This window comes from Podarcis melisellensis, assembly GCF_964234715.1.
Source record: "Podarcis melisellensis genome assembly, chromosome: 2".
Lineage (NCBI taxonomy): Eukaryota > Metazoa > Chordata > Lepidosauria > Squamata > Lacertidae > Podarcis > Podarcis melisellensis.
The window spans coordinates 64804914-64820091 of NC_138529.1; the positions used below are offsets into that span (position 1 = coordinate 64804914).

Below are 15178 nucleotides of genomic sequence, written 5' to 3' on the forward strand. Positions count from 1 at the left end.
GGGGAAATACATAGGAAGTCCATTGGCAGGAGAGCCAGTAGCCATTGTGTGGAAGTGGGACTCTAGATGCTGATTTTCATGCAGAACCCCCCACCCCGCAGTACCAACATTGGGTTGCTATCCATTTTGGGCTGGTGGTTCTACTTCTAAGTTTCCACCTCCACTCTTATCTTTTCTGAATTGTATCCATGGCAGCACTGAACTATCCAATATTCTAAAAGCAAAAAAACCTCTTGACCCACTGCTGCTTTTATCAGCACTCATGCTCCAATATATTGGGGGACCCTCTGGAACAGCACAGGATATTGTGCAAAGGGCTGCAGCGGGTGCAAGGGCAGAATTGGTGGGGGTCTGGGAGATACACACTTACGTGCTTTCTGCTACTGGAACCATCAATGGATAAAAACCACTGTGATTAACAACTGTAGTTAACCTCACTGGTCCCTGAGCAAGCTGTGAGGCACTTGCTTCACACTATAATGGAATCTTGTGCCATGATCGTAGGGCCCATCATGCAACATTTAGTGACAAACAGACATATTTTTAGAAGTACATTCATCTCAACAGACAGGAAACATTTAGGTATTTATTTGTGTGTTGTTGTTTTTAAAAAGGTTGTGTTAAACCAAAATCAGTTACTTCAATTCATGAACTAAAATTCAGAAAGGAAATTCTTGGGATGCTTTTTTTGCTTATATTTGGCATATATATATATTTGCAACAGTCTAGCAGTATTGTAGAATACAGTATGTCTTTTGCTCTGACTGAAACAAAGAACCACCAGAGTACAGAACTTCCCACACACAATCAGGAAATGAGTTATCAGCGGAATCTGGGCAGTAACAAATGACAAAAGTGATGCTTTCCAGAATAAAGCCATTTATCGGTTTTACTTTTATTTAAAGCCAAGTAGACAAAAACATAGTGCACACTGAAATACTATAAAAATAAATCAGAGTTTATTGTCTCTTACAGACCATGTTCCATGATTGCTCATTAAGTATCACTATCAAAAGGCAGCATAGAAGAAAATCTCAAACTCTACTGAACTCTTCAGCATCAGTTTCATTTTCACTCCCAATAACTTTCATTAACTGAAAATAAGTCTCCAAAGAGTCTTTATGTCATTTCATCAATAATGCTACACATGTTTGCATCTTTATCCAAAACCTGATCCTTCTTGAGGTTAGAGCTTGCTCTCTGCTGGTCATTCTGTCCAATGCAACTGAGATTGTCTTCATGGTCCAAAGGTTCAGTTTTTATCCTCATCCCTCCATCTGAGTGAGGCAAGTCATCTGGCAGAGAGGCCAAGCAGTTCTGGATCATTTCAACAACTCGTTCTAAATGTTTCTGGAACCTCTCTGCAGTTTCCAAACGCTGACGTTTCTGCACTTCCATCATGACTCTCAATGTCTCTCTGGCTTGGTGGGGTCGATATTCATTTATAAGATGATGCACATGAACAAAAAGCAGTTTTAAGTCTTCCAGTTTCTCCTCTCGTTTTATGCTGCCTGGACTCCTTATCAATATATCCAAAAGGTCCAAGAAGTTGATCAGGATAGACATGTTGAGTTTCCTCAGTTCTTTCTTATGGTCAAACTGCATGGGATGTAATCGCTCAATGCCTTGGCTTTCCAATGGTCGAATAATTAGTTCATCACACTGAAACTGGTTTCCAAACATCATGTAGCTATCTTTAATTGGTGGTGGTGGCTTCGGGGTGATACCTTTACGGATATTTTCATCTGTATATTCTTTAATATATTGCATTGGAGGTGCAGGGAGGGCACTCACTTGCTGAGGTTCACCCATTGTGGAAGATCAAATCACTAAAATAATGAACAATTATTTAGAATGTTAGTTTTAGAGAGAGAGAAAAAAAAACCTGCCATATTTTAATACCAGTAAGTAGAGAGAATGGTTTGTGTAATTTTTCCTTTTAGGCCTGTTGTGGGAGAAAAATTACTAAGAAAAATATTTACTAGCTAATTCAGGCTTCCTCAACCTCGGCCCTCCAGATGTTTTGAGACTACAATTCCCATCATCCATGGCCACTGGTTCTGCTAGCTAGGGATCATGGGAGTTGTAGGCCAAAAACATCTGGAGGGCCGAGATTGAGGAAGCCTGAGCTACTTAGTTGGGCTCCTTTGAATGTTTCACAACAAACATTACTGAGAATTTAAAATAAAATGAAATATTGACAGAAATGGTAATTTGTGCTACATTTAATAAGGCAGAGGCAGCAACTATTCAACAATATTTCAGAAACAGAACATCTTTCAGAAAGCACCTTAAATTACATGGACACCACAGCTTGCATTACAGAAATCCATGTATTTTGCAACTGTGCTGTGAATTTAGAGTGCAATCTTATATACATACTTACTCAGAAGTATTATTATTATTTATTTAGTAAATTTATCAGTCACTTTTTCTTGCCAAAGACAACTCAAAACAAAAGCCCACATAGCTACATTAAAACAACACAAAAATACATTAAAATATTACATTAAAAATACATTATAGCTCCAGCCCATGCTAAGAGGCCACAGACAGAAGCCAAAGGCTTCTTTAAAGAGGAAAGTTTTTGCTTGGTGCCTAAAGATATATGGGACTTAATGGGATTTACTCCCAAAGTAAATTAAGCAACACACGGTCACCTTGCTTACTTTTCCTGATCCAAAACAATTCCTCCCAGTAACAAACACTACTATACTGCCCTTCATCCAAGTAATAAAAAGTAGTTTACGGTATAAAAACAAATCTTGGCTGTGAGTTCTGGAAGAGCTGTTCCCTTCCTTCCTGGCCTGAGAGGGTAGAGTCCTGTCTGACTGCACCTACAAAAGCTAAGGTTTCTGAACAGACCATTGTGGTGGGCTAATTTTTATGGGCTTTGGTCAATATAATTTTTTTGCACATTTAAATCTTTCATGAGTTAATGCAGAAATTGTTCACTTTGGTTGTAGTCTTTTTGATATGTTTTAATTTATTTACAGCTACTTCCGCTACATTTGCAATTATGTACACCAGGCATCCCCAAACGCGGCCCGCCAGCTGTTTTGGGACTACAACTCCCATCATCCCTAGCTAACAGGGCCAGTGGTCAGGGATGATGGAAATTGTAGACCCAGAACAGGACTGAGTTTGGGGATGCCTGATGTACACCTTTCCCCGCTGTAAGCCGCCTTGAGCATGGTTTAACCATGGAAAGGCAGCATACAAATAAAATGACGACAAAAATATGTATCATCGTAACAATCATCAGAATCACACACAAACAAAATTTGAACGCCCATAGATTGTTTAATTAGCCAAAGGCCTGGAAGGAGAGGAATGATTTCGCCTGGCGCCTAAAGATAACTCGACTTCTGTGGACTGTAAGGATTTAATGTATTTTTAATATAATGTATTTTTTTATGTAATATGGGCGGCTGAGTTGACCTTAGTGCGTTTTCAGTGTCGTGAAAGGGGAAAAAAAGTCTCTTCTGAAGATCCCTTCCAGCTCAAGTAGCAGTTTAGATTCTCACCCTGTGGCGAAGAGAACCAGGTGGGCGAACATTTTTAGAGGGAGGGGCAGACATGAGCTTTTGAAACGGAGGGCAAATGGCGGTTCAAAATCAAAATGAACCCCGCCCCCCCGCAACACCCCCCCACACACTTTAGGAGCCCTGGCCCTACCTGGTTCTGCAGGCACAAATCGGCGCAACTCACCTGGTCTCCCTTCGCAGCTGCCGCCTCCGTTCCTGCTTCGCTTCTCTCCGCTCCTTCCCTCCCCGCAACTACCGGCACAGAGCAACTTCCGGCATCCTGCCTCCCTATTGGCTTACGCGTCGGGACGACAGGCAGGGGAAAAGGCAGTGGGTGGGGGGACGGAGGGCGGGAGCAACAGCCATAGACTTAACCGCGGGCGGAGTGAAAGAGTTGCTTTCTGATTGGCAGCTCTTGATATCCAGCGAGGTTTCGTCATCCTCTTTGCCATAGATATTAGAACGCGGAGCCTCCTAGACTGGCCATTCTTCCACTCACTCGCTTTGTGATTCTGGTCTCATCATTGAAGGGGCGAGATCGCAATAGAAGCTCAGAGGAGACCATGCAAAAAATGTGATTCACCAGCATTTGTCCCACAGCTGAGATTAGATGGCGCTGCGCGTTTTTCCCTGCAGCACAAAAACCAAAGAAAGCATTCGTCTTCTGTAGGAAACTTCTTACATTGCTGATGCTGCTGCTTCTGCAATTTCTTACTTTCCCGTCACTGTAAGATCCCAGTGCGGGCTACATCAATTTAAAATACTATATTAAAACAATTAAAAACAAATCACGATCTCATGAATAGAATGCCTTCTACTATATGCTTTTGGGGGTAAAAAAAATAAAGGTGGTCCTGAAATATAAGTGCTCTGTGTGCGTGCCAGCACAAAATGGCTGCCTTTGGCAAAAGGAGGGGGAAAGGCAATACAGTACAGAGTATTTGTGAGCACTTACACAAAAATACCCTGGCAATTGTCAAAGCTCAGGGTGTGTCTTCAACACAAGCTACAGAAATCTGTTGGGAAGGAATTCCACAATTTAGAAACTGCCGCAGAGAATGCTCTCTGCCATGCCCACCAAAAGGGCTCCCTCTGCTGAGCATAACACCAGTGGGTCTGTGGGCTTTCACATATCTGGGGCCTATGCGCTATCGGGTTTCCACTGGACCACACTGGTTTTGCATAATAGTCCTTGGAACAAAACAGAACAGGAGTAGGGAAACTTCTCCAGCCTAATAAGAAGCTCAAGGGCAGAGCCAAATATGTCCCAAGGGCCAGGTGGACAGGCTCCATAGGGCCACATCGGGCCCATGGTCTGGAATATTCTCTTTCTAACACAATGCAAAGGAGCTTGGAATTTGCATACATCATGTATAAATCAACAGTGTAATAAAAGCAGAGTCATGTCTCAGGATGTACAGCACCAGGAGAATATCTACAGCCAAATGCTTACAAGTGAAGAATTAATTCTGGTAGGTGATATCGTCTTATGTTAATATAAGATACAGCACTTAAATTACATTTGTCTTTGTGTTATGCCTCTCTTAGGCAGTAGGGAGCAGCAGTGATACTGTCCTGAAAGGAATACAAACATTGTCTTTATTATTTTAGTTTTGTGAAATTATTACAGTGGTACTTAAGGTTAAGTACTTAATTCGTTCCGGAGGTCCGTACTTAACCTGAAACTGTTCTTAACCTGAAGCACCACTTTAGCTAATGGGGCCTCCTGCTGCTGCTGCGCCGCTGGAGCACGATTTCTGTTCTTATCCTGAAGTAAAGAGCATTGAATTCAATTGAAGTTATTCCTAGGAAATTTTGTATAGTATTATAGCCCTAATTACAAATCTCCCATGTCATGTAATTTTTAAATTTAATTGTTTATTCATTGCAGTGCATATATATATATATATATATATATATATATATATATAACATCTAAATACAGACACATATTCTCACAGGTGATTTCACGGTTGCCAGGAACAGTATCTTTCAGTTATGAAATGTCTGATGAACAGAAATATTTTTGAATTCCTCTTGAAGTTAATAATGAGGGAGAGAGATGCTCATCACCAGGGCAGGCATCCTATGAATGGGGAACCACTTCCAAGAAGGCCCTGTCATGGGTCAGTGCCATAATCCAGTGATAAAATACAATATGCAATAAGGGTCCTTATATATCAAACACAACCAGCAATTAGAGATGATGATGATTTATATACAGCCATAATGGCTTCTAAGGGGTTTACAAGCAAAAATCCATACGTAATAACGATACACATGAAAAAAATTCCATCAAACATTAAAAAAATGTATTTCAAATAAACACATAAACATAGGACAATTAGCAATAATGCTATGTTGTTGTTTTGTCGTTTAGTCGTGTCCGACTCTTCGTGACCCCATGGACCAGAGCACGCCAGGCACTTCTGTCTTCCACTTCCTCCCGCAGTTTGTAGCTTCGAAGACACTATCCAACCATCTCGTCCTCTGTCGTCCCCTTCTCCTTGTGCCCTCCATCTTTCCCAACATCAGGGTCTTTTCCAGGGAGTCTTCTCTTCTCATGAGGTGGCCAAAGTATTGGAGCCTCAGCTTCACGATCTGTCCTTCCAGTGAGCACTCAGGGCTGATTTCCTTCAGAATGGATAGGTTTGATCTTCTTGCAGTCCATGGGGCTCTCAAGAGTCTCTTCCAGCACCATAATTCAAAAGCATCAATTCTTCGGCGATCAACCTTCTTTATGGTCCAGCTCTCACTTCCATACATCACTACTGGGAAAACCATAGCTTTTACTATACGGACCTTTGTTGGCAAGGTGATGTCTCTACTTTTTAAGATAATGCTATAGAACTGGCTATATATCTCTTTTGACCCTTTTCAAATATGTCCCATTTAGTTTTAAGTCTTGGGAAAGGTCTTCTAAACAATCTTATTTGGTGAGATATTGAGAAGTTAGGCCATGCCTGATACAATAAATTAATAAATCTCAGATGACAGCAAGACATGCAAGTTTAAAGGGCTGTCTATGGAAACATCAGACCTATCAGTTACTTAAATAGCAGGTGTGGACTTCATCAGACCTAATGTTTGTGCTTTACGCATTCATTCCTTTCTTATTATTGTGTTTATTAGGTAAATTGTAAGCGACTTTCTCTTGGCTTTTTTTAAAAAAATTCGGTTCCTGATTTACCTTTCCATTTTCTTTTTCTTATTCATTTCCACCTCCCTTTCTATGAGCATATAAAATAATATAGTGTGCACTTTTCAGGTGACAGTGTATGAAAGGATGTGGTTATGGTTTTTACATCAAAAAGGAAGCTAGCTGAGCAGCACTGCCTGAATGACAGATGGAAAGATAAGCACCTACGCTGCTTTTTGCATCCACTTTTGTGAAAGACAACGGTGTCTATCACATGAATTCTCTTTCCCAGGCTTATGTGCTCTGGTATTGGGGCCGGTGCCTTTCCATCCTGGAAGGGCCCCTGTTACTTGATGAACAATGAACAACGGTGTTCTTCTTGAAGAAGAGCTTATCAAAAAGTCTCAGCAAAAGAGAAGGACGTCTCCCTCCAATTTTAAAGTACGATTCTTCGTTTTGACAAAATCAAGGCTGGCGTACTTTGAGCATCGTCTTGGGGTATGTGTGTTGTCTCCCATATCTTTTTCAGAGCATCTTATCAAAGGATAACGAAGGGATAGGGAGAAACTGAGTGAATGAGGTAATCTGGGGCTAGCTTATGCGATAGTGGCTTTTCCCAGCGATTGTGTTTGCATTATGTTTGAACAAAATTGTCCTATGTGTAAACCATGCATTCTTATTTTAGGGTTCTGAATAAAGATACGATAGTGCTTGTTCCTTTCCAGGAGAACTGTTTCAAGGCATCCACAACTGATTTAAAAAGCATTGTTTGCCTCATTGTATGTCATTGTACGTTTATAGACGCCAAGAAGGCGGACAGCTTGATGTAGATACGAGAATGTTGATTCTCAGTGGTTTGAGGGTTCTAGAGCAGTCTTTTAACTGCAAGCTGAAACGTTTATCAGGGCCTTTTATCTTCTGTGGCTCTGAAAAAACGGAAATGGATCCAAGTCCTGCCGAGCCATACAGGACACCAGTCTTACTTACACACAAAACACAAACACTACCCCATCATTTAAGTATTACCCAAATCTGTTCCTTGAACACCACACAAAGTCTCATTGTCCAGACAGAACTATTGTTTCAGGGATTAGGATATCCTTGGAAAGAATTGATATGGCATGCTAAAATACCACAGCGGGACTAAGTAACAGCTAGCCTGTAGTTACAGCTTCTGCTATTGGGGGTCCCATTGGTCATCTCCCTGCCCCTGCATGGCTTTTGTCATCAGCTAAAAAGCTGCTTGCTTTCTAAGGAGTTTGCTGGTCATTGTTCCATTTTATTGAAATCTAATGGTTGTTTTCTCTCTGTGTTGTTGGAGAAGCTTAGATAAACATTGTAGGTAGATAGTTCAGACCCAATGTTCAGGCTCAGGGTGCTAAGATTTTGTTGGCATATTTGCCAAAGGTGCTGGGTGCTGCCTGTTATATTTCCAGCTGGAAAAAAAAATCTTTCCCTAGCTTTTGCAGTCCTTTTGTCTGCTCTCATCCCTCAAATGCTACAGACCACACCTAAAGAACAGTGCAGTAACAGGAGTTGTGTGCAGATAACATGGTAATAAAGCGAACAGGCAAGAAGAGGAACAACTACATTTCTCTTCTTTCATATGGTACTGATGATGTTGATTAGGCAACACCCTAGGGTCCAGGGTAGGAGAGGACAATAGGTAGGATGCTCTCATGTCATTATTAATACGTTTGTTCAGTTCTTGAGATGGCAGATCCAATATGGAGAAACTATTAAAGAGCTTACAGAGTAAGTGCCTCTTCCTACCCCAACTGCTCCAAAGGCCCATTGATACCTTTGCAACCTGTCTTTTTTTATAGCAGGAAGGACAAGACTTCTAGGAAAGGTGTCCCTGGAACTGGGAGGTGAGAGCAGCATTGCTGCTTTCTTCTTTCATTGCTGTTAAAAGGGCAGCATATCTGAATTAGGACTTCCCTACACAGATTTTAGATTTAGGTTAACTATGCAGTGTAAGACTAAAACCTACTCTGTTTAGCACCACTAAGTTTGATAGGACTCAGTTGATGCTAGGGATCATAGAAGGGGCCACAGGTGTCATCTAGTCCAACTCTCTGCAATGCAGGAATCTTTTGCTCAGTGTGGGACTCAGTGGTTATGCTCAAGGATTCTGTCTGAAATGGAAACAGGAGCGGAAGTTGCCACAGCCTTCCTGTTCGTCATAGGTCAGGAATAGAAACCACACAAGAGAAGATGGGCAGTATTCACTGTTGTCATTTTTTCCCCTTTAATCTGTAAATGTTATAACTAATTGTGTTATTTTCTGCATTGCTTTTGATGTTTCCCTTCTACAGTTTCCCTTCCCTTCTACTGAAATGTACTGTATTGAAATTATGTCAAATTTGGCCGTAGCGAGACAAACAATGTAGGTTTTAGCAGAAGCTTCTGTAGTGGAACAGAAACAATGCTGATTACAACAAGGACAGGACCAGATGAAAATTGGTGCCTCCTTGCATCCTTAGTTGATGCAAGCCTGTGTGCATATAGCATAGAAAAAAGTAGGAAATGGATAAGAAAAATTAGAATCTTCCATCGAGGACCTGAAAGGAGCACATCTCTTAAAATTATGTATATACTGTACATAGAAATTTGGATGGAGGTAGATTCCTGCCAACCTAGCAGTTCAAAAGCATGTCAAAGTGCCAGTAGATAAATAGGTACCGCTGTGGCTGGAAGGTAAACGGGGTTTCCGTGCACTGCTCTGGTTCGCCAGAAGCAGATTAGTCATGCTGGCCACATGACCCAGAAGCTGCATGTCGGCTCCCTCGGCCAGTAAAGCAAGATGAGCGCCGCAACCCCAGAGTCATCCGTGACTGGACCTAATGGTCAGGGGTCCTTTTACCTTTACCTAGATTCCTAGAGCCAAAACAGATGAGACATAGAAGAATATGTGATCAGATTTTCCAATTAAGTTTAACTTAAAAGCAACCAAAAATGGGATTATGGCTGCAGAACTGGGAGGGAGAAGGGTTTTCCACCCTCAACCCTTTCTCCCATCAACACCCCCTATTAAGGTATTATCCCATAGTAGAAAACATCCAATGCTTTTTCCTTTACAGTTCTAATAGCAGCTTGAGAAGAGAGAGTGATTTATAGTTGAATCATATCTCATAGTAAATGCATTTTTAAAAAGTGTGCATAAACTTGTTTAGTTTTGAAGAAAATGCACATAGGAGGGCCCTGCTCTGGAATATGTTACTGCTCCAGTTTAGAGACTATAGATTTTCCTAACAGAAATATATTTCTAGATGCTTCCCCCCCCTCCAAAGTACTCTTTGCTGGTAAACTGTACTAGGGTGGGGTGGGGGTGTTGAAGCACACATATTGTCTAATCTGGCCCTTAATCCCTGGTAATGTGAAACTATGTTTTGCCTTTGATCTTGTTATATATCTCATGATATATAAGACTTTATTTTAACCCAACATTTAGGCTGCAATCCTAGGCTTGCTTACCTGGGAGTAAGACACGTTGAATACAGTGGGATTTACTACCCATTATCTATGAATATAAGGACACTTACCCACTTTTTAACACTAGTTTTGTGGTATAATTTAAGGCCATGGAATAAATGGGAATGACTGGCACAGTAAATGCTTTTTTAAAAAACCAACAGGCATTTTAAGTGTGTTTTTCTGATTTGATGCTCTGTCCCTGTTGTGCATCCCTTAGAATCATGGTATTAAGCTAATAAAATACATAATTAAATTAAATACATTTTAAGATACATAGCCTGATCCTGCACTTTAAAGTGCACTTCTAAACATATTTGCTAGGGAAGACCCCTTGTGCACCATTGAATTTCTTGTATGTAAACATGTTTAGGATTTACACTGTTAGAATACAATTTACAAGACACTAGATGTGTTGTTGTTTTTAAGAATAAAAAAAGGCAGAATAGGGGTAATTTTCGTCAGGATTGCAGCATGCAGGTGTAGGGTGTCCAATGAAAATTCCCACTTATTTTAGTGTGGGAGAAGGATCACTAGTGCAGAGGGTTTTTTTGTTGGGATAATGGCTGATGAGGGAAGATGCTGCAGTCCTGATGCAGATGTTCCTCCCTAATGTATGCTATTAAAATAAGAAAGCAGGGTGGCTGCTGCCTTTGGATCATGGGTAGGCAAACTAAGGCCTGGGGGACCGATCTGGCCCAATCACCTTTTAAATCCGGCCTGTGGATGGTCCTGGAATCAGCATGTTTTTACATGAGTAGAATGTGTGCTTTTATTTAAAATGCATCTCTGGGTTATTTGTGGGGCATAGGAATTTGTTCATTTTATCTTTCTTCCCAAAATATAGTCCAGCCCCCCACAAGGTCTGAGGGACAGTGGACCAGCCCCCTGCTGAAAAAGTTTGCTGACCCCCGCTTTAGATATACTGTTCTCCTTGCTGGACTTCATGCAGACACCTGGTTGGCCACTGTGAGAACAAGATGCTGGGCTAGATGGGACATTGGCTTGATCCAGCAAGTTAATCTTATGCTCTTATGGACAGTCTTACTGTCTATTTTGACTCTTAATCTTCAAATAACCTGTAGCAAAACTCAGATTTTAATAGAGCCCAATAGCAGACTTTGGCAAATGAAATCTTTTGCGGCCTATTTCTCAGGTCTGCTGAAAGAGCAATACTGCTGCCTTACCAACTGCGTTTCCCAAATAAATTATCTTTTCCAATAGCGGAACTACGTGTACATTGCATGTTGTTCTGGGACAGGTATGTGATTCTGGGGCAGTGGAGGTTTTGTTTGTTATACGTGGTTCCATTCTTTGGGGGGGGGGCGTGGAGACTTTGTTTCTCTCCTACACTAAGACTGCAATTTTAAGAGGAAGACTGGCATGATGGAGGGAACTAGGGGCCTCTTAACTTGCTCTTCTTTTGACAATTTTCCCACTGCAAAATGTCCTCACCCCAGCCACCCTCAGCTGATAAGACAGCTTTTAAAAATCAAATAAGTAAACTGAAATTGTTGAAGTTGCTGACAAATTTGCAGTCTGCAAGACAGTCTTCGCTAATGGACACATTCTTGTTGTCAGTCAGACTGTTGGCATACGCACGGTTAGGAATGTATATGTCAGTACAGTATATGTGAAATCAGACTGTTAGGGAAAAAGAGAGAGTTTTGTCTGCAGCAGCAATTTGCATGTTATAATAGGGACACGGATTACAAGACACTGGTGGATTTATGCAGGGCGGCAATCTCGAAAACACATATCTATTATGCACGCTTTACTTCATGGTAAGATGGCCCCTCATTGTGTACTGTATAATGAAATTTAGAAGACACAGATCCTTATTGTTGCTGGATTTTCTGAGGTTCATTCTTCCCCTGATGTATGTACAAACCTTTCATTAATGTTAATGGCAATTATGCACTAAACACGAGAGGAGAAAGAGCTTTCTGTTCCAGGGATGAGAATTGGAGTTTTAAAAGTCATAGCAAAGCTTGCATTTAAGAAGACCACAGCTTTGCAGTTAGGAAGAACATAGCTCTTAATTCTCCTAATAGCAACATATTTCATCGGTTTTTCTTCTCTTTTTTTAAATAAAAAAAGCGGACTACAAAATCAGTACAATGCCATGGATGGTTTCAGTGGCTGGGAGCTAGGTTGTTAAAATATTCTGAAGTTTCTTGGTTCTCGATGGAGAGCGTTGTGGCAGAGAGCACAAAAATATGTATATTTAGAAATTTAGTCCATTGCATCCACTGTGGTTCTCCCTGCCTCTTTTAATAGCAAGCATCTCTCCAGGCTTCAGCCACTTGGTCAGCCAGGAGTGTAAACCTTTGATGAAATCTATTGGATGTTTCATTGAAATGCTTTTACTGTGTTAGAAGTGTTTTGCCATCACAATTCTTTGAGATAGCAACAGCTGCAGTGTAAAATAGAATGTAAAACAGCATAGTATTGCTGCAGAGACAATAATGAACAAAGGTGACAGTCAAGAGACACAGAACTGCACCTGAAACAGCTATTTATTGCCGATATTGAACAAAGCCACCTTACCCTGTGTCTTTTGTAGGTTTAGCTGCCATAAGAGACTCAGAGCTGCTGTTTCTCCAGGTCTTTTTGCTCTCTCATAAATGCATATGACAACAAACGCAACTTCATTACATATCTTGATATTGTCCAAAGTGCATTCCACCCCGCCACTCAATGATTTGGGGCAGAGACCCTCCAAGCCTCATGGCATCTGCAACATGTTTATTTGTATTGGTTTATTTAGTAACATTTCCCTATTTTATTTAAAACATTTAAAATTCCAGAGTGGTTTACAACACATAAACACTGATAGAATACAACAATCATTTCAATTCAAATAAAGACCTGGTCTCAGATATTAAGCAGAGCAAGAGGTGTCTTTAACAATATTATCTGAATAGTTAGTATTTCAGTTTCTCCAAATATCAAAAGTCTTAGAGTACAATATTTTTGTACAGTGCCATTGTATATGTATGTAGGTTGTATTTGTTAACAATTATGAAAACCGTGTGTGTGTATTATAGTCAATGCAGGAGCTTCCACAATAGGTGGACAATTCCATGCACACACAGAGAGAGCTTCTTATAGTTTCTGGAGTCTATTTTGATATATAACTCACACATTTCTGTATTTTCCTTCCTTGCACCAAACCCCTGCTGTTAGTTATGCTTCCTCAATTCCCAAAAAGCCAATTTCATTTTATTTGCTTTTCCTTGATTTTCAAAAATGGCATATAGATGTCCCCTTGCAAAGTATTGTTTTGTATATCTTTCCTCTTGTGCTGTTTCCTTCAGTGAAGTCTGTATGGACCCAGGAACAATGCATAACTTGTGCTGTTTGTCTCTTGAACCTTGATGCACATAGATCAAGAATAATTTAAAGTGCAATTGTACTTTGAAAAGTGACTATGTAAAAAGGCCTCTTGCTGTTCAAAGGGCCTTCTCCCAGTGTGCATTCTGATTCATAACTGCTGGTTTAAGTGACAATGATAATTGTTTTCTCCTTTCTGTTCTGTTACCTCTGGAGATTGAATCGAGGAAGCAGTGGCAGCGGTGCCGGGTGTGTGTCTCTCTTTGTGAGCATTACTAAAGGACTGCATTATTCATTTCCATTAGTTTATGCCTGTATGAATCCATGTTCACATTGGGTCAAGATTCTCAATGTCTGAGGCAGGTTTCCCCAGTGAAGTAGCTAGATGAGATGTGCCCTTTAATCCCTAATGCAATCTGAACACCAACATTCCTCAAGGGGAAATGTTATTTCCCATGTTGATTGCCAGTTTGTTTGCAGGCCCATGGTGTTCACACTGGTGTTTAAAGCCCTAAATAACTTATGCTTCAGATATCTGAAATGCTGCGTCTATCCCAACCAACCCCCCTCAAGTGTTAAGATAGGCAGAGGGAGGGCACTTGTCATAGTTCCACCATCATCAGAAGTGTGTCCTACTTTACAAGGGATAATCTTCTATTTGAAGGGCCGTCAGTCCTCTGTTTGGAAGACCTCTCTGTTTGAAGGCCTGTTTGGTCCAAGTGTGGTTTAAAGATAAAGAACCTTAAGAAGGGAGAGCACAGGGGACCTTCATGTCACCCATCAACAATTAACACCTGAGAGTCAGTGACAAGCAGAACCACTTCTAGTTCTGTCCCCATCCTCCTCTCTGCTGATTTCTACAAGAGCCATCCTGTGACTAAGGAGGAGGACGATATCAGGCAGTGCCGTCCTCCAGGCTGGTTGCATTCTGCTTAATATTGGCTGAACGTTAGCATTACATAGAGATTTAGGCAAAAGCTGTTTTAATCCTCACGTGTGAAATCACCACAGGAGTATTGACTGATTTAGAATGCCATATTTTTAATAAAACATTTAATATGGTCATTTGGTGGTGTGGGCACTAAGAGGGTTAGAATGTCCACTTTTTTTTTGCTTCACCAGAGTTAAGGTAGGCTTGAACAGACCTTGCCTATGCCTGTTAATAAAAGATGTTCACCTTAAGTGTTGTTTGCAGCAGAATCCTAATTGTTGTGAGGCTCCTCAAGCTCTGCCAGACTGTTTCCCCTCTTGATTAGCCAAGGTTACTTATGCCCAAATGTGATTTTATTGCATTTTGTGTGTATGCATTATACAGCTTCATTGTATGCAATTCATGCGAGTAACATGCAGGTGTTGTTTTGCCTCCTTGGTTTCACTAAGCGGCGTTTCACATACAGTGTGTGCATTGTGGGTTTTCAGTGCTAAAACCACTGTGTGAAAGAGACGAAAAGCCTTTGCTGCTCAGATCCTCTCCCGCTTTGCATTGTTTTTGAGGCTCTGAGAAAGGAGATAAGTATTAGATCCTAGAGTGCCCTAGCACCTGATGCCAAGACATGTTGCTCTAATCAGTTAGTCCTTATCCTAGAGTGTGTCAAGAATGGGACCAGGGCAATATTTCCAATCACGACACCATTCAGGTGCTGTACGGAAATCAGAACAGGGTGCCTGGAGGCAATTCACAGCTTCATGTTAATTTCACGGT

The 15178-nt window shown here is 41.0% G+C and overlaps 2 protein-coding genes across 4 annotated transcripts in view; one reads left to right on the forward strand and one right to left on the reverse strand.

The window, feature by feature from the left end:
* Positions 1-937: 937 nt before the first annotated feature.
* On the reverse strand, positions 938-3857 carry MED7 (mediator complex subunit 7). 2 transcript variants are annotated; one of them, XM_081901142.1, is made up of 2 exons: positions 3712-3857; positions 938-1829 (listed from the first exon to the last, which is right to left on the reverse strand). In XM_081901142.1, the coding sequence occupies exon 2, from the start codon at positions 1810-1812 to the stop codon at positions 1120-1122; it is 693 nt and encodes a 230-aa protein (XP_081757268.1). In that variant the 5' UTR covers positions 1813-1829; positions 3712-3857; the 3' UTR covers positions 938-1119. The 2 variants fall into 2 exon arrangements, with proteins under 2 accessions (XP_081757268.1, XP_081757269.1); XM_081901143.1 differs by having other exon boundaries at positions 3679-3799.
* Positions 3858-4853: 996 nt separating this feature from the next.
* Positions 4854-15178, forward strand: part of ITK (IL2 inducible T cell kinase) — a 33538-nt gene continuing 23213 nt past the window's right edge. Inside the window, exon 1 of one of the 2 annotated variants that reach the window (XM_081901044.1) lies at positions 4854-4999. In XM_081901044.1, coding sequence (XP_081757170.1) covers positions 4931-4999 — 69 coding nt within the window. In that variant the 5' untranslated portion in view covers positions 4854-4930. Of the gene's footprint in view, positions 5000-6898; positions 7165-15178 lie in introns of those variants that run through there. The other variant, XM_081901043.1, reaches the window with a different exon arrangement.